General features: G+C 43.8%; 1 protein-coding gene across 8 annotated transcripts in view; it reads right to left on the reverse strand.

Annotated features, from left to right (window-relative positions):
• Positions 1 to 20585, reverse strand: part of tctn1 (tectonic family member 1) — a 1200810-nt gene that overhangs the window by 1092770 nt on the left and 87455 nt on the right. For all 8 annotated transcript variants that reach the window (XM_037262831.1, XM_037262834.1, XM_037262835.1 and 5 more), the window contains one exon: positions 17697 to 17809. In XM_037262831.1, coding sequence (XP_037118726.1) covers positions 17697 to 17809 — 113 coding nt within the window. The remainder of the gene's footprint in view (positions 1 to 17696; positions 17810 to 20585) is intronic.

Raw genomic sequence — 20585 nt, forward strand, 5'->3', positions numbered from 1 at the left:
GACCCCACTACCTGAAAGACTATACAGCAGGGGTGTCAAACTCATTTTTTTCGCGGGCCGCATTGTAGTCATAGTTTCTTTTGGAGGGCCATTATGACTGTCAACCCAAATAAATGTATGAGCACCTCATATTATGTGCAGTAAAAGCTACAAAACAAACTGACAAATAACTCATTTTCAAATCAGACTACTAAAAACTGGTCAAATATTTAAAAAAAAATATATTTTTAAAAGTGAAGACAATTTGCAATTCTAGTCATGACACACGAATTTGATGCACAATTTGTCTTCGCGGGCCACATAAAATGATGTGGCGGGCCGTATCTGGCCCCCGGGCCTTGAGTTTGACACCTGTGCTATACAGTATGGGAAAAAATAAAAAGACAAATGAATGTGTTTTATACGTTGGAAATGTTGTGTTGACACTCCTGAAATGTAATGTGTTTTGAACCTTGAGCCTAGAATTGCTTGTGATTCTATAGATGTGTTCTTTTAGACTTGTTGCTGCACTTAATGCCCTACGTTCAAAGGAAAGGCCTTAACTTGAAAAAAGAAAAAGAAAAATGTAACAATAGGATTGTTTATTAGTGAGCATTGTGTTCCATGGGGACCACTTTTGAGTGTGACACAGTACGTTAGAAAAAGGCGACCGGGCTGTAACCTGTAACATGTTCAGAGAGGAATAAATATAGACGTTCAAGTAAGCAAGAACAACTGCTTTAACCTTCCATTATGTACAGTCGGGAACAGAACATAATGTAACAAAGGTGACTGACAAGCAGGGTGCTCACATCGTGATCAGGCAAACGGGTGGTAGATGAATGTGTGTGTCAAGGCAGACAACCAGCCAGGCGTACCGCTACACAGCGGATCAGGCAAACGGGGATTAGGTGGCAGGCGTGCGTGTCAAAGCAGACAAAACGGCGAGGACTGACCGATTCATACGCTACCGGCGAACGGTGTCTATATCAGTGGGTAGCATGGGACAGATGGTGGCAATCAATGCCGATTAGCACGCACAGTTCTGTGTTGGCGACGCGCGCCGGGGCGAGAACGGAGGCGTGACACAGCCGCGCATGAAGGAAAAATGCACCCTCGTGCAGAAAGAGTTGGGACAGCGGCAATAAGCGTTCACAGCTCAAGGCGTGCCTTTGAGCAATGTGCTTCACTGAGGACAAGCGTGGGGTGCGCAGCTAAAGCACTGCCGTCCAGGACTCGGGACAGCAGCATCGAGGCCTGATCGCGCAAGGCGTGCCTCTGAGCAATGTGCGTCACTGCGGACGTGACAGAGTTCAAGCGCGGCAGCCGGCCACACGTGAGGGAAGAAGCACCAACCGGTCTGTTCTTTTATTTACTGTAAAGCTACAATACATGCACAGAACAGTGTTGCTTTATTATTGTGTACTGGATCACAATGCAACACGAGATTCATACGCTACCATGACTCACTTTGGTTTTGCTATGCATGATTGCATTGTTTGGCAAGGGAAACCCACTCTTCAAAAGGACTTGCATTAAACCCATACCCCTAGCGGCCATCTCGAAACACTATGTGTTGGAAATTTCAACACAGTGTTAAAACTTCTAAATAACATATATACCGTTGCATTAACTTCCATCCTGAGAAGCATTATCCTACAAGCGTATTTTACTGGGTGTGGTTGAATGGAAGCACACCCAGAATATGTAACAAGTTTGACGTCATAAGATGGTGCCGCGGATGGCAGCCTCGGTAACTCGTTCTCTGCTACTTTGTGTTATTTTGTGTGTGTTTTGCGTCTTCTGCTGCCCATCCCGGACCACTTTTAGCAGAGAAGAACTGTTAAACATCGGACAGTCTTCTCCTGGTACTTTTTCACTGACCCAGGCTGTTTGACGGAGATTCTAGCCGGAGCTGCGGCGCTCTACAAGCTATGCCGAATACGGCATACTCGTGAAGTTGAGGCAGGGAGGGTTCCTTGTTCCCCTACCATCAATTCTTCTGGCAAATGTCTGCTCCCTGGCAATCAAGATGGACGAACTGCTGCTTCTCATTCCAAGGAACCCGGACGTTAGCAGATCCGCCGCCCTGTGCTTCACCGAAACGTGGCTCACCGAACACATCCCCCACCACGCCGTAGAGCTAACTGGGTTTCGGCTACACGCGCAGATCACAGCACGGAGCTCACAGAAAAACAAAGGGAGGTGGTCTATGTTTCTACATTAATGAAGGTTGGTGTACTGAGGTCACAGTGTTGAAAGAGCAGCCCTCTCCTAGAGACACTTTTCATAAACTGCCGGCCGTTTTATTCACCACATGAGTTCTCTTCGATCGTAATGGCGGCTGTTTACATTCCACCACATACACGTGCGATCGAAGCCACGCAGCTGCTGGCTGACCAGGTAACAAACATGGACAAAAAACTACAAAATTCACTGCTCATTGTTTTGGGTGATTTTAACAGAGCGAACCTCACACACAAACTCCCCAAATACAGACAGTACATAACGTGTCCCACCAGAGGGACACAGACACTGGACCACTGCTACTGCATAATAAAGGACGCATACCGCTCTGTGCCCCGTGCAGCTTTAGGACTCTCGGACCACTGTCTAGTTCATCTGATCCCAACCTACAGGCAGGAATTAAAAACTTCTAAGCCTGTGGTGAGGACTGTGAGGAAATGGACAGTGGAGTCAAAGCAGGATGTCCAAGCCTGCTTTGACTATACCGATTGGGGTGTTTTTGAAGCTGCAACTTCAGACCTGCATGAACTCACCGATACTGTGACATAATACATCAGCTTTTGTGAGGACTTGTGTGTGCAGACAAAGACCTTCTGCACATACAACAACAAACCGTGGTTTACACCAAACCTCAGGATGCTGCGCAAAGGCAAGGAGGAGGCCTACAGGAGTGGGCCCGTGACCTGTTCAGGCAGGCCAGGAACACACTGACCCGAGAGATCAGGAAAGCTAAAAGGAGCTATGGGCAGAGTTTGGAGAGACACCTCTCTGCCAATCCTGATCTCTCATCAATGTGGAAAGGCCTGCAAGTCAAGTCAAGTCAAGTCAAGTCAAGTCAAGTCAAGTCAAGTTTATTTGTACAGCCCTAAATCATAAGCAGTCTCAAAGGGCTTCACAGACAAAAATTGACAATTATTCTCAAAGCATCCCCTGATCTTAAGCTCCCAAAAGGGCAAGGAAAAACTCAAAAAAACCCTGCTAGGGGAAAATGAGAAACCTTGAGAAGGGACCACAGATGGAAGGATCCCCCTTTCAGGATCACCAGGCTGCAATGGATGCAGACAGGGCACAAATAATACATAATATGAAAATCAATGAAAAAGTGGATGTCCAAGTCAAAGCGAAGAGCTGCCGGAGGAGCCCTCAATTGTCCTGGCAGTGTCTTCGAGGAGGTTGAGCTGCAGTTCCCCCATCCTGAATTGGTCCACGAGAATCCAGATAGCCGCTGTCAGCTTGGGTGCCACCTAACCACCTCCCAGCCGGAGAGAGGGAGCGAAAACAAACTCCAGCCGAATCGGCCACTACAGGTTAATTAAAGGCCATATCATAGAAATGTGTCTTTAAACGTGTCTTAAATGTTTCTACTGAGGTAGCAGTTCTAATATCCATTGGTAGGGCATTCCAAAGCTCCGGAGCCCGAATAGAAAATGCTCTAGACCCTGCAGACATTTTCTTGGCCCTCGGTGTCGCTAAAAGACTAGCGTTTTGTGAACGAAGGTTACGAGACGGAACATAAGGAACAACTAGGTCGACGAGATATGAAGGCGCTAAACCATGCAGTGATTTATAGGTTAATAGAAGAACCTTGAAGTCACATCTTAAATGGACCGGGAGCCAATGTAAGTTGGCTAATATTGGGGTAATGTGATCAAAATTTCTTGTCCGTGAGAGCAGCCTTGCAGCAGCATTTTGTACTAACTGTAGACTTTTGATGCGGGACTTAGGAAGACCAGAGAATAATACATTACAGTAGTCCAGGCGCAACGTGACGAACGCATGTATAATAGTTTCCGCATCACCGGTCGAGAGGATCGGACGAATCTTTGCAATATTACGAAGGTGAAAAAACGCAATTCTGGTTATATTCTTAATGTGCTTTTGAAAGGAGAGCGTTTGGTCAAATATTACCCTGAGATTAGTTACAGTATCGCTCTGAGTGATAGTACGGTTATCTATAGTTATAGTGGTTTCCTTAAATAAGTGTTGATAACGAGTTGGACCAATTATCAACATCTCAGTTTTATCTGGGTTAAGACGAAGAAAGTTGAGAGACATCCATTGCTGGATCTCCGCAAGGCACGCCTCAAGATTACAACAATCCCGCGGATCTGTCATCGATAACGGCATATATAATTGGGTGTCATCCGCGTAGCATTGAAAACTAGTATTATATTTACGTATTATGTCCCCAAGCAGAATCATATAAATATTAAATAGAATTGGTCCGAGTACCGATCCCTGTGGGACACCACACGTAACATTATAGAGCTCAGAGGACGTATTGCCATGGACCACTCGGTGCGTCCTGTCTGATAGATAGGAATGGAACCAGCCTAGTGCTGACCCTGAAATACCAACACAACTTTTAAGACGCCCTAATAAAATATCGAAGTCTACAGTGTCGAAGGCAGCACTAAGATCGAGTAGTAACAATACAGATGAAGTGTTTGAATCCATAGCTATGAGGAGATCGTTAGTCACTTTAGCAAGTGCTGTCTCAGTGGAATGATTAGCTCTAAAACCAGACTGAAAAGAGTCATATCGATTATTGCCGACCATGTAATCAATAAGCTGCTGCGCTACAACTTTTTCAAGAAGTTTTGCTATGAATGGGAGGTTTGAAACTGGCCTAAAATTACTGAGACAGTCCGGGTCAAGATTTGGTTGCTTAAGTAACGGTTTAATGATAGCGGTTTTAAAGGCTGTTGGCACTATCCCAGAGGAGACAGACAGATTACATTTAAGACGGACGGTCCTAAAATTTGAAATAATTCTTTAAGTAGTTTGGCTGGAAGAGGGTCGAGTAAACATGTTGTTTGTTTAGCCGCACTAACCAATTGTGTAAGCCTTTCAAGGGACACGCTTTTAAAATTTGAGAGGGTTATTACATGATCATCAGCGCTGGTAGACGGCGGTCTCGACTGAGCGATTGGAATGGTATTCTTGATCTCGTCCCTAATGGATTCGATCTTTTGAGCAAAAAATTTCATGAACTCGTCAGCTGAGTGGAAGGAACTATCGGGGGTCGGCTGGCGTAGTGTCGGCTTTGCCACTGTATCAAATAGGTGTTTAGGATTGTTTTTATTGAGATTAATAACTTGCGAAAAATAACGAGTTTTTGCTAAGATAAGCGCATCTTTATATTTCAGAAGGCTGTCCTGCCATGCCTGATGGAAAACCTCAAGTTTGGTGAAATGCCATCTGCGCTCATGCTTTCTACATAATTGCTTAAGCGTACGTGTTTCATCTGTGAACCACGGAGTAGGCAATCTACGGCGAGTTTTCAGACGTAGCGGCGCCACAGAGTCGATGGCATTTAACAATGTCGCATTGAATTCATTTGTAAGATTATCAATCGAGCCGATGTATGCGGGAAATATGGCGGTTGCCGGCGACAGTAACTCAGATAGCGCAGTTGCAGTCATGGAGTTAAAATTACGGCTCCTATAATTCTGATTGCTCTCTTGTCTTTGACAAGGAACTAAAATTTCAAATTTTATTAAGTAATGATCAGACAGAACAGTAGTGTATGGCAGTACTGCTATATTTGAGGTTGCAAGTCCTCGGGATAATACCAGATCTAAGGTATTTCCATTCTTATGCGTTGCTGCCTGTACGGCTTGCGTAAAACCAAACGTATCAGTTAAAGTCTGAAACGCCGAAGTAAGTGGCTCTGACGGTAAATTCATGTGGATGTTGAAATCGCCCATGATAATTTTATTATCCGCATTGGTCACTAGATCAGCCACGAATTCTGAAAATTCATCCAGGAAGCCAGAGTAAGCCCCGGGTGGACGGTAAATAACAGCAAGATAAAATGACGGTAAAGCGGTGGATCAGACAGTGAGAACTTCAAATGTTTTAAATACGTTAATCGAACGAGGCCTAAATCTAAGCTCGGAATTTGAGATGAGGGCGACACCCCCACCCTTTTTTCGACGACGCGCCACATGCGAGCTCACATAATTTGGAGGCGAGGCCTCGTTAAGCGGTAGCAGTTCATTAGGTTTTAACCAGGTCTCGCAAAGACCAAAAACGTTTAGATTATGTTCCGTGATGAGGTCATTAACAAGAACAGCTTTCGTATGAAGCGATCTAATATTCATAAAACCGAGTTTAAGTGTAATCGGCCGATCAGGGTGCGTATCTATCAAAGGATTTTTAAACGAGATGCGAGTAAGATTGTGTTCTCTAGGCCTGACATCATCTCTCAAATGTTTGTTAGCGCGGTGGGACGATACGACCGTGGGAATTTGATATTTGTTACACATGTAAAATTATCTGAAACAGGCACCGTTTCATCAGCAAAACCGGTCGGGGTGGAGTGATTGGATTTGTCTACTACCCCAGTAGAAAGTGTGTTTATGTGTACTGTAGCACTATTCAAACTGTCACGCTCTAGTCTACACGAAGAGCTATGTGCATGCTGGAAGTCTAGCCTAGCGCTAGTTAACTTTAGCTTAACAGACTCCAAACCCATCCTGACAGGTGGTCTAATCACCTGTGCCCCGGCCTGTTCTAAAGTGACCTGTCATGAGTGGCTCAAACAGTAATCTATATTCCTAGAAAGAGTGAAGGCGCTTTCACGGTTAGGGTGAAGGCCGTCCTTCCTCAGCAGGTCGGGGCGGCCCCAGAAGGAGCGCCAGTTATCTATAAAATACAGTCCCTGCTTTTTACAGAACCCAGCCATCCATCGATTAAGGGAGACTAATCTACTAAATCTCTCATCAGTGCCTCTCCCAGGCAGGGGGCCAGAGACAAATACTCGATGCCGACTCATCTTTCTGGCGAGATCACAAGTCCTCGCTATGTTTTTCTTTGTGAGGATCACGGGCTTCAAGATAAATATATATATATATATAAATATATATAAATAATATAAATAATAAACTGAATTAATAGAGTAGGCTAGGTTGGTGAATGTATTGCCGTATCTGTAGCAACTCGCATCTGTGTTTCATTCTAATAGTAAAAGATATATTTTTAAATTGTGAGGGGAAAAAAAGCACATCAAAACATTTTTTTTATTTTTACCAATGAAAGACAACATTTCAAAGATCATGTGAAAGAAAACAGCAAGAACGTTTTCTTAATTTCAAAACGGTAAGCACAGTCACCCCTCTCGCAATATCACTTCCTTTAAGAGCGTCTTTGTTTTTCAGGATCGAGCTTATTGTCGATTTTGCCATGCAAAACTCCCGCGCCAACTCTGACACATGCACACCGGACTCATTTTTGCGATTAATTCTTGTTTAAATTCAACCGTTTTGCACACTACTTTCCTCTTTTCGCGATGATCAGCTTTACTGCTCCCACGTGCTTCCTTTGGAGGCATGATTAGAGTTGATGCAATCCTCAGAGTAACGAGAATGTGATAACGAACGGAGTCAGTTGGCATGCGGGTCCTCTCGGCTCGTCTCGCGAGGTTCGACAACCAAAATTTCGTCCGACATCCAAAGCAAAAAAATCGCGAATTCTTTGTTCGAATACCGATTTGTTCGAGAACTGGGATGTTCGAAAACCGAGGCTCCACTGTACACACTGTTGTAAAACAAATTTCATTGTCACAATTGTCTTTATTTTTCAAATGACAAAATAACCAAATATAAGCCACTCAGGCAGATGTGAACAACTGTAAAAACACAAAATCTGCCTTTCATTCATATTTGAGGAGTCAGAAAACATTGAACAAACTGTATGAAATACCTTAAATTTACATGAGTTTAATAATAATACATTTTATTTGTAATGCGCTTTTCGTAAAAGAATCTTAAAGTGCTACAGAAACAAGACTAGAAATAAAAACACACAAGAAACCAGAATAAAAGCATAAAAGCACAGAGGCAATAAAAGACACCTAAACAGAAAAGTTTTAAGCCCCTTTTTAAAAGTGTCCACAGACTGGGGTTGACGTAGGTGCACAGGGAGGGAGTTCCAGATGTGGGGGGCAGCGGCGCAGAAAGCTCGGTCTCCCATGGTGCGGAGTCGTGTATGGATGGAGGAGGTTGGAGCTTTATGACCGGAGGTTACGGGTGGATGAGTGAGGGGTAAGGAGGTCTTTGAGGTATTGAGGGGGGTTGCTGTAGATGCAGAGGTGGGTAATGAGGGCGATCTTGCAATGAATTCTTGATGTTATGGGAAGCCAGTGTAGGTGTTGAAGAATAGGGGTGACATGGTCATGTTTGCGGGTTTTCATCAGAGTTCGGGCGGCACAGTTCTGAATGAATTGGAGTTTCTGGAGGTGTTTGTTGGGGATACCGATGAGCAGGCTGTTACAGCAGTCCAGCCTGGAAGAGATTAGGGCGTGGACGAGCTTTTCTGCATCGGAGAAGGTGAGGAAGGGGCGGAGTTTAGAAATGTTTTTGATATGGAAAAAGCAGGTTTTTTACAGATGTTTGATGTGGTTGGTAAAGGTAAGTTGTGGGTCGAACTTCACCCCGAGGTTGGTAACAGAGGTGGAGAGGGGGATATCTTGACCAGAGAAGGAGATGGTGGTTATGGGTGATGATTGGATCTGATGAGGGGTGCCAATTTGTATGGCTTCGGTTTTGGAACTGTTCAGTTGAAGGAAGTTGTAACTCATCCACGCCCTAATCTCCTCCAGGCAGTTGGAAAGGGCCTGTGTGGGTGATGATGAGGGGACCGGAGTGGAGTGTGGATTGGGGTCAGTCCGGAGGTATAACTGGGTGTCATCGGCATAGCAGTGAAAAGAGATGCCATGTCGGCTGATGACCTGACCCAGGGGGCATGTACAGAATAAAAAGGAGGGGTCCTAGGACAGATCCTTGAGGGACACCACACGTGACAGGGGCTGTATTTGACTTGGAGGAGCCCAGGCTGACGTACTCTGTCCTGTCAGCGAGGTATGAGGTGAACCAGTCCAGTGTGGAGAGATGGAGACCAATGTTGGTGTGGAGACGGTTAAGGAGGATATGGTGGTCGACGGTATCAAAGGCTGCTGAAAGATCAAGGAGGATGAGCAGGGAGGGGGATCCAGAATCGGCGGAGATGAGGAGGTCATTGGTTACCCTCAGCAGTGCTGTCTCTGTGCTATGGGCAGTGCAGAAACCAGACTGGGAGGTTTCAAATAGTGAGTGGTGTTGAAGGTGTTCCTGTAGCTGTATGGCAACAGCTTTTCCAAGGACTCTGGACAGGAATGGAAGAACAGAGATGGGCCGGTAGTTGGAGAGACATTCTAGGTCGAGGCTGGGTTTTTTCAGGAGAGGCTTGATAACGGCGGTTTTGAGTGATGGCGGGACATGGCCTGAGTTTAGTGAGTGGTTTATTATTTGTGTGATAAGAGGGTTTATGGCAGACAGGTTAGATTTGATGAGAGTTGTAGGAATGGGGTCCAAGGAGGAGGTGGAGGGTTTCATTTATTTTGATTAAACTCTCAACTTCGGACTGAGTGACAGCAGCAAAGGTGCTGAAAGGTGGAGGTTGAGGGCAGGCAGATTTCAGAGATGGTGCTGGGGAGCCTGAGAGCTGAGACCGGATGGAAGTGATCTTGTCTTTGAAAAAGACAAGGAACCTGTTTTATTGTTCTACTGTTGATTCTGTATGTATTTAGTATTTGGGGTTAAGGAGGTGATTTACGGTGGTAAAAAGCTGCTTTGAATTTCCAGGACTGCTATTGATGATGCTTGAGTAGTAGATGGACCAGGCTTCTTTAAGGGCTGCTGCATAGGCCTTCTGATGTTCCTTGTAGGCCAGCTTGTGTACCACCAGGCCAGATGAACTAGCATGCCTTTCAATGGTACGGCCTGCAGTTTTCATCCTGCGCAGTTCATCAGTGACCCAGGGGGCAGTGAGGGAGAAAGACACAGTCCTTGTCTTGAGAGGGGCATGTACATCCAGGAGGCAGCGAAGGGAATGGTTGTAGTGTTCAACTAATTCAGTAGCTGAGGGAAGGTTAACCGAGGCCAGCATTTGGAGGTCAGAGTGCAAAATGGCAGGGTTAATGTTTTCAAGTTTGCGAAAATGAATATCGCGTTTAGGCTGGGTGGGCGTGGGATGGGCAGAAAATGTCCATGGAAATAACACTGTAGTCGGAGACACCCAGGTCATATACTGCCAGATTATTGATGGAGGGAGAGTCTGAGATGAATCTGAGGTCTAAAGTGCGCCCCGTGGCGTGTGTGGGAGCATCAACATGCTGTGTGAGGTTGAGACAGTCCAACACATGAAGGAAATCAGCTGCCAGGGGGGAGGAGGGATTATCAATATGAATGTTCATATCACCCAGTATTATATTATTGGAAGATAGAGAGCAGAGGGAGGTGAGAAGGTCATGAAATTCAGGGATGAACGATGGGTGTGGTTTGGGCGGCCGGTAAATAAGAACAGCATTGATCTTGGACGGAGGTTTTGATTTGAAGGCCAGATATTGAAAAGAAGACACTTCAGGTGGAGACAGAGGATACAGCTTGAGAGTGTCATGGTAGGTCACTACCAGGCCACCACCTCGGCCAGTGCAGCGAGCTCTCTGCAGGTAACTGTAACCAGTGGGACAGGCTTCATTTAATGATGAAAAAACCTGAGGTTGGTGCCAGGTCTCAGTGAGGCACAGCAGGTCAATATCTTGAATGTGATCATGGACCAAGCTTGATTTATTTGACAGGACTGAGCATTAAAAAGTTCAGTATTAATGTGGATTTGATCAGTAGATCTCTGGATGTGACAGAGCAGGCTGGGATCCACACCTCTCCTCCCTCGACAGACAGTATGGCCAAGTCTTGCAATGTTTCCTTACCGCGGTGTCGGCGCTCTGATGTCAGTGATGCGTCCGGAAGAGTGGAGGACCAGGCGGGCGAGATGGAGCCGGCGTCGGGAGGCCGGATGCAAACAAGCTCGCTCCGTGATGCTCCAGCTCCAAGCTGCGCCAGGGTAGCAGGTCCGTCCACCGAAGTAATCAGCGGGGCTGGCACCGGAAAGATGGGCCGGATCCAACGGCTATACACGAACCGGACAGGAGGAGAAAATCCGCGGCGCAGCTCAGCCGAGGAGGAGACTCTCAGGTGAGCTTTGAGGCGGACAATAACACCGGCACGACTCCCTTGTCTTCTAGAGCGCTTCCTCTGGGGAAGAGGGCATGACAGCCGGGGTCGGTGTTCGGAGCCGCAGGGTCCGTTGGAACGGGACTTTTGGTCGCGATCCCTCCGGGGAGAGACAGTAGACAGTCGGCGCAGATGTTCAGGAATGTCCGCCAGCACCGGTGTTTGCTGATCGAAAAATGGGCAATCAGGTAGCAGTGGGGATTCAAACCAAGCACTAAGGTCGAGGACGGTTTGGCGATCATATGTCAGCAGAGCAGAAAAATATCGGAAGGCAGAAAGCAGCAGGATCAGGGAAAAAGACTTAATAGCAAAGGAGCGAGGCAGACGGCTTGCCATCACGGGCGCCATCTTGGAATTGCCATGAGACCTAATTTAAAATTATTTTTGCCTCATGAACATTTTAAACAGGAGTCATAAGTAATGCAAAGTTGTCTGTTATTATTAAAACTTAGAACAAGTGAATTTTGCTCTTGTCATTTACAATATCTTTCAGAAAGTAATAGTTTGTGTTACGTCTACAGGTTCATAATATCAACAGTATTAACATGGCCACTTCGTAGCTTGCTTTAGTAATACCGTATTTTTCGGACTATAAGTCGCTCCGGAATATAGGTCGCATTAGCCATAAAATGCACAATAACGTGAAAAAATACATATACAGTGGAGCCTCGGTTTTCGAACGTCCCGGTTCTCGAACAAATCGGTATTCGAACAAAAAATTCGCGATTTTTTTGCTTCGGATGTCGGACGAAATTCGGTTGTCGAACCTCGCGAGATGAGCCGAGAGGACCTGCATGCCAACTGACTCCGTTCGTTATTACTTTCTCGTTACTCTGAAGATTGCATCAACTCTAATCATTCCTTCAAAGGAAGCAAGTGGGAGCAGTAAAGCCATCCTAAAACACAAAGACGCTCCTAAAGCAATGCGATACTGAGCGCCCGGTGCGCTGTGGTTGCGCGATCGGACCAAATTAAGCTCCCTGCGCACTGAGGTCCATTTAAATTTTGGAAAGTACATTAGGACTTTAAAAATATTTTCTAAATTTTAGCGACCGTTCTGTTATAATAATGCGACCAGCGCAGTGCAGTTGCGCGGTGGGCGGCGCACAACGGTTGCGCGTTCGGCGGTGCGCTGCAGTTTTGCGATCGGACAAAATTAAGCTCCCTGCGCACTGAAGTCCACTTAAATTTTGGAAAGTACAGCAGGACTTTAAAAATATTTTCAAAATTTCAGCGATGGCTCTGTCACAATAATGTGACCAGCGCGGTGCAGTTACGCGGTCGGCGACGCGCTACGGTTGCGCGTTTGGCGGTGCGCTGAAGTTGCGCGATTGGACAAAAATGCGCAAATGAAAAAATGCTTTTTTGGGGGGTTTTTTTGGCTTGGAAGGGATTAATTTTTTCTCCATTATTTGTAATGGGAAAATATTAATCGGAATTCGAACGATTCACTTCTCGAACAGCCTTCTGGAACGGGTTGTGTTAGAAAACCGAGGCTCCACTGTATAAGTCGCTCCGGAGTATAAGTCGCATTTTGGGGGAAATTTATTCGACAAAATCCAAAACCAAGAACAGACATGAACGAGCAACAACAGGCTAAACGATAGGTATGCTAACGTGACATAAACACAAACGAAGAGCTGAGAACGGGCCTGATGTCACATTCAGAGTTATTCAAATAACTATTACATAAATAACACGTTTATAAAACCATCTGTGTCACTGCAATTCATTAAATCCATCGATCGTCCTTTATGTTAACAGTGGGTGCGCGCCGCTGATGGCGCTTGCACTTCAAAATATTCCACAGGCCCATATAACGATATATAAATTATATATCAAATAACTATTACAGTGCCTTGCGAAAGTATTCGGCTCCCTTGAACCTTTCAACATTTCACGACATTTCAGGCTTCAAACATAAAGATATAAAAGTTCAATTTTTTGTCAAGAATCAACAAGTGGGACACAATCGTGAAGTGGAACAAAATTTATTGGATAATTTAAACTTTTTTAACAAATAAAAAACTGAAAAGTGGGGCGTGCCATATTATTCGGCCCCCTTGCGCTAATACTTTGTAGCGCCACCTTTTGCTGCAATTACAGCTGCAAGTCGCTTGGGGTATGTCTCTATCAGGTTTGCACATCGAGAGACTGGAATTCTTGCCCATTCTTCCTTGCAAAACAGCTCGAGCTCAGTGAGGTTGGATGGAGAGCGTTTATGAACAGCAGTCTTCAGCTCTTTCCACAGATTCTCGATTGGATTCAGGTCTGGACTTTGACTTGGCCATTCTAACACCTGGATACGTCTATTTGTGAACCATTCCATTGTAGATTTGGCTTTATGTTTTGGATCATTGTCCTGTTGAAAGATACATTTCCGTCCCAGTCTCAGGTCTTTTGCAGACTCCAACAGGTTTTCTTCCAGAATGGTCCTGTATTTGGCTCCATCCATCTTCCCATCAATTTTAGCCATCTTCCCTGTCCCTGCTGAAGAAAAGCAGGCCCAAACCATGATGCTGCCACCACCATGTTTGACAGTGGGGATGGTGTGTTCAGGGTGATGAGCTGTGTTGCTTTTACGCCAAACATATCGTTTTGCATTGTAGCCAAAAAGTTCAATTTTGGTTTCATCTGACCAGAGCACCTTCTTCCACATGTTTGGTGTGTCTCCCAGGTGGCTTGTGGCAAACTTTAAACGAGACTTTGTATGGATATCTTTGAGAAATGGCTTTCTTCTTGCCACTCTTGGCTGCATCTCTGATCAGTCTTCTCCTTGTTTGAGATGAAAGTTTGGAGGGACGGCCGGGTCTTCTTGGTAGATTTGCAGTGGTCTGATACTCCTTCCATTTCAATATAATTGCTTGCACAGTGCCTTCTTCAGATGTTTAAAGCTTGGGAAATCTTTTTGTATCCAAATCCGGCTTTAAACTTCTCCACAACAGTATCTCGGACCTGCCTGGTGTGTTCCTTTGTCTTCATGGTTCTCTCTGCGCTTTAAACAGAACCCTGAGACTATCAAAGAGCAGGTGCATTTATACGTAGACTTGATTACACACAGTTGCATTCTATTTATCATCATCAGTCATTTAGGACAACATTGGATCATTCAAAGATCCTCACTGAACTTCTGGAGTGAGTTTGCTGCACTGAAAGTAAAGGGGCCGAATAACATTGCACGCCCCACTTTTCAGTTTTTTATTTGTTAAAAAAGTTTAAATTATCCAATAAATTTCGTTCCACTTCACGATTGTGTCCCACTTGTTGATTCTTGACAAAAAAAATTAAATTTTATATCTTTATGTTTGAAAGTTAAAGTTAAGTTAAAGTCCCAATGATCATCACACACACATCTGGGTGTGGTGAAATTTGTCCTCTGCATTTAACCCATCCCCGTGTGATTTTAATCCATCCCCTGGGGGAGAGGGGAGCAGTGAGCAGCAGCGGTGCCGCGCTCGGGAATCAGTTGGTGATCTAACCCCCCAATTCCAACCCTTAATGCTGAGTGCCAAGCAGGGAGGCAATGGGTCCCATTTTTATAGTCTTTGGTATGACCCGGCCGGGGTTTGAACCCACAACCTTCCAGTCTCAGGGCGGACACTCTACCACTAGGCCACTGAGCTGCCTGAAATGTGGCAAAATGTTGAAAGGTTCAAGGGGGCCGAATACTTTCGCAAGGCACTGTATATAAGCAATAACATTATCAAACCATCTGTGTCACTCTAAATCAGGGGTCTCCAAACTACGGCCCGCGGGCCACATGCGGCATCCCATTAGCACCCCCCCCCCCCCCGGAAGAGAAGCGAACGCGCAGCGTTTGACGTCCCCTTAGCACCCCCCCCGGAAGAGAAGCGAAAAGCGAACGCGCAGCGTTTGACGTCCCATTAGCACCACCCCCCCCCCGAGAAGAGAAGCGAACCGCAGCGTGTGACGTCCCATTAGCACCCCCCCCCGAGAAGAGAAGCGAACGCGCAGCGTGTGACGTCCAAGTTAGCCCCCCCCCACCACCCACCCACCCGGAAGAGAAGCGAAAGAAAATTTTGGCCCCCGGGCCCCTTCACGTTAATAAATCTGGCCCTCCTTGCAAAACGTTTGGAGACCCCTGCTCTAAATCATTAAATCCATCGATCAAATTCTTCGTCCTTTGTCAACAACGCTGCGCGTGCGCCCTGACGTCAAGACTCGTCGTTATTCCACAGATCTGGTATATAACTATATTGTAGCGTTAACAAAGTAGAAGGAAAGATGTGGGTTTGGTAAACGGCTCTTTATTTAACAAAACAAGAGTTCAACGAGCCAACAACTACTGAACTGTAGTGATAAAAACATATACAAGTTGCTACACGAAATAAAGTCGGGGGCCGGCGCTCGGCCGGGTGGCTGTCCGGGGACGGTGGATGGGGCTCGGACATTGCTTTTACGCACGCCCGGTCCTATTCTATGGAACTCTCTTCCACCTCCGTGGCTGGAAGTGCCACCTCCGGGGATGGAAGTCCACGCCGCCACACACCTGGAAGTCGACGTCGGTGCTTGGGGCCGTGTGGTGGTGAACTATTTATGTTATAGTTATTTGATATATATTTTTTCGTATAGCAAGTTGTATATGTTTTTATTGTTACAGTTCAGTAGTTGTTGGCTCGTTGAACTCTTGTTTTCTTAAATAAAGAGACGTTTACCAAACCCACGTCTTTCCTTGTACTTTGTTAACGCTATAATATAGTTATATACTAGATCTGTGGAATAACGACGAGGCTGACGTCAGGGCGCACGCGGGGCGTTGTTGACAAAGGACGAGGAATTTGATCGATGGATTTAATGATTTGGAGTGACACAGGTGGTTTGATAATATTGTTGTTTATATGATAGTTATTTGATATATACTTTATATATCGTTATATGGGTCTGTGGAATATTTAGACGTCAGCGGCGCGGCGCATACGCGGCATCGTTTCCATAAAGGATGATCGATGGATTTAATGAATTGGAGTGACACAGATGGTTTTATAAACGTGTTATTTATGTAATAGTTATTTGAATAACTGAATGTTACGTCAGGCCCGTTCTCAGCTCTTCGTTTGTGTTTATGTCACGTTAGCATACCTATCGTTTCGCCTGATGTTGCTCGTTCATGTCCGTTCTTGGTGTTGGATTTTGTCGAATAAATTTCCCCCAAAATGCAACTTTGTACTCCGGAGCGACTTGTATATGTTTTTTTTCACGTTATTGTGCATTTTATGGCTAATGCGACCTATATTCCGGAGCAACTTTTAGTCCGAAAAATACGGTATTAATGAATTACTTATCTATTACCCCATTTTCGCTGTAATTGGATATTAGAGATCGATCGAGCATCAGGACCCCTTTTTTTCAATAATGGTTATTGCAAAAACAAAGAATCCCATGGCTGGATTAGCAGTACACAGATCTTGTATTTTATTGTATTGTATTGTTCATTGTACTCGTATTACCTGGATTGTTTTACCCCTTTCTTTGTCTAATATTTAATGTTGTTTAGTGAGTATCAACAAATAAAGTGCACTTTAGTTTCGTACTTGCGTACTTAATACTTTCATGGCACCATATGAAGAGCAGAATAGACACAAGATAGACACTATTGCAGGAGTCCTCAATTTACAAGCACAATGGGTTCCGAGAGGCTGTTTGTAAGAGGAATTGTTTGTAGGTCAAGACACAGTAAATTGTTTTCAAATTAAATTCAATTTAATTGAAAAATAATTAAATTTACAAAATTTAAAAATATCAAATAAATTATATATATGAAGAGCAGAATAGACACAAGATAGACACTATTACAGGAGTCCTCAACTTACAAGCACAATGGGTTCTGAGAGGTTTGTAAGAGGAATTGTTTGTATGTTAAATTTTGTTTTAAAATTAAATTGAATTAAATAAAAAAATAATTACCGTAATTTTCGGACTATAAGTCGCACCGGAGTATAAGTCGCACCAGCCATAAAATGCCCAAAAAAGTGAAAAAAAACATATATATGTATATAAATCGCTCCTGAGTATAAGTCGCACCCCCACCCAAACTATGAAAAAAAACCGCGACTTATAGTCCGAAAATTACGGTATTTACAAAACTTAAAAATATAAAATAAATTATGTAAGTCATACTGATATACTGACACATATAGTGTCTAAGCATTAATTAAAAATTAACTACATTTACTGAATTGCTTTTACAGTACAGTAATGGCAATCTTTGTTTCCATTAAGATTGCTTGGCATTTCTTGGCACCGCCACCACTTCATTAGCCTTTGCGTTATCAAAATACTAAATAAAGTTTACTTACGAGAAAAATTGTAAATTAATCCAAGGTGTACTGTACACCCTGAGCTGTTTATAGAGAGAACAGACATTATAGCAAACACATGCGAGGTATAACTCACTGCATAGAGGTTGATATTTGTGTAGGTATCTATGCTTATGCTTGGTCGAGAGCTGCAGTCCTCTTTCAGATCCACACGACGAGAACATCGACTTTGCCTGTCCACTAGGAAGGCTGTGGGAAAAAAAGGACACTGAAAATTACATTATCAATGGAAATTACATTACCACTAAGAATGCTGTGGAAAAAAGGACACTGGAAATCACATTACCACATAACATTTTCTGATAATAAATAAAAATTGCCTAGTTAATATACTAAATAATACTACTGCTCACAAAGATATGTAATTGACCATTAAAAAGAGCAATTTTCCCTGATAAAATGAAAATAATTAAAGTCCTTCCCATGTATAAAGGTGGCAATAAGACCACCGGATCTCAATCTTTCTTCAATGTACTTGCAGGACAGGGAACACATACTCCAGCCGGATCGGCCAACACAGGTTAATTAAAGGCCATAGAATAAAAATGTGTCTTTAGTCATGTCTTAAATGTTTTTACAGAGGTAGCAGTTCTGATATCTATCGGTAGGGCATTCCAAAGCTCTGGAGCCCGAAGAGATTATTCTCTAGACCATGCAGGCTTCTTTTTGGCCCTCGGGGTCATTAAAAGACTAGCGTTTTACGAGCGAAGGTTACGGGACAGAACGTAAGGCACAACTAGGTTGACGAGATACGAAGGCGCTAAGCCATGCAGGTCGTGAGACAGGTTAGTTTTACCCTACTGATAATGTGTCATCGCAATAGCGTTACGGTAGTCAAGGCGCGACGTAATAAACGCATCTATAATAATTTCCACATCACGAGTTGAAAGAATCGGACGAATCTTAGCAATATTACGGAGGTGACAAAACACAATTCTAGTTATGTTCTTAATGTGTTTTTGAAAGGAGAATAAAAGTTGATTAAAAACAAACATTCTCCTTGGAATGAAAAATAAAAGGATATTGGCAATTTTATGTCTAAAATTATTTAATTAATTATATTAAATCAAATGATAATTTATAAAAATTATGTGTCGATGTGTGGCCAACATTGATGTAAATAGATCAAGCTATCATCGATGTAGCTGGATCACAGGGAAGACATTTTGATACATCACTTAAATAAATGTATCGTGACACCCGAGTACAAAGCTTCCAAAAATATTCTGCCTGAGAATGTGCAAAGTTTATGCAAGCAAAGGAAAGATAATCTTGGTCTCAGACGAATGTTATGTTTGAGAAGCAGCAGATAGACACAACACATTGAAGTCACATGTTAGCAATTATACAGTAGGGAGAACAAGTGTTAGGGTTGATAGTTAAGTTTGATCCTATGATTATGTTGGAATGTAACCTGTAATAATTAACCAAACTTGTCCTGTTTTAGCAAAGTAGTAGAACAAAGTGCTAAGATCCTTTGAACTGATTGACCAGCTGAAGAGGAAGCAATCAAAGTTGTTCTGTTTACACAACATCGTAAAACACCCCCTGCTCTGATTTGACCAGAGGCCAGGGGTTCACCAAACCAGTCCAATTTCACCCCCACCCTGCTTCTCTCAATAAATATGATCTTGCAAGAATCCAAAGTCAGACTTCGTTCGAACATCGCTGTATGCACAGTGACGAACGATTTCTCCACTTGCAAGTGTTCAAAAGGCATACTGTGTCCCGTGGGGTTCTTGCAAATAAGTTAGAGTGAGCACCACTCTAACATTTTGGTGTCGTGACCCGGATTCCAACATACCCACTGCTGACTGACGGAGGACGACGTGCTGCACTGTCGACAAGCCAGCGTCCATTAGGAGGAACTGGAAAAGAAAGACCTGGGAAGAATATTCTTCGCTGGGCCAGCATTTTAGTTCTGCCTTCGTCTGACAACAGTGGATTGACGGGATTCGGAAGTGCAACGAACCAGGAGACAAGTAAGTAAAAGCCCTAAAGTTAAAAGTGCACGAGATACGGCTTTAGTTTGTCCGAGCCATGAAATACGGCTTTGGTTTGTCCAAGCCATGAGATACGGCTTTGGTTTGTCCAAGCCATGAGATACGGCTTTGGTTTATCCGAGCTATAAGATACGGCTTTGGTTTTTCCGAGCCAAGAAACAGCTTGGGTCCAAGACCCAGTGGAAGGAACAGGTTAAGGAAAACAGAGCTTCTTTTTCTTAATTGAAGAAGGGCGTAGATTTGTTTTGTCCGTTTTTCCAAGCTGTTTGCCTGAAAGTTGTGTGGTTGAGAGTGACTGGTAGGATAAATTGACTAAAAAGCAGTTCTAGTATTAATCCACGGTAATAACACAGGCTGATATTTTGTTGAAAGGTCAATTTAAACCTGCATTGAGGATCCTCAAAGAAAAAAAATTTTAAAAAAATTTAAAAAACTAAAACTACTAAATTAAGATGGGAATAAAAACTGTAAATCCCTGAATAAAGGGTCTCTTGAAGGAGATGAGAAGTACATGGCGAGTAGATGTCTTAATTGTATGCAATACATGCCGAAGTGGAAGAAAAAGTATCGAGTAGAAGGAAAGTTGAAAAGTTTCACTTAAGTGACACTTGTTAAAAGGGCAATACAGTACTTGTTGTCAGTTTAGTTTTGAGTAGGACCGTACAAAAGAACCCTGACGTCTCAATCGCTTGTTTTGAACATGGAGGTTTTAACTTTTCACTCGACTCAAATGTGGGTCAGAGTTTTATTTCAAGTACATTTATATTCTTAAATTGTAAACACTGGAGTGACGTGGGGAAAAAGGCAAACTGAGTGATGGACATAGTGGTAGAAGTTTTGGAGGAGTGTGGCTAGGAAGACAAAGGGATTGAGAAAGGAAAGAAAAGAGGCAGAATTGCAGTGTGCTAGAGTGTGGTTGGAAGCTTCACAAGAGAGAAGAGAACAAATTCAAAAGACAAAAA

This window comes from Syngnathus acus, chromosome 10 (genome assembly GCF_901709675.1).
Source record: "Syngnathus acus chromosome 10, fSynAcu1.2, whole genome shotgun sequence".
In the NCBI taxonomy this organism is placed as follows: Eukaryota; Metazoa; Chordata; class Actinopteri; order Syngnathiformes; family Syngnathidae; genus Syngnathus; species Syngnathus acus.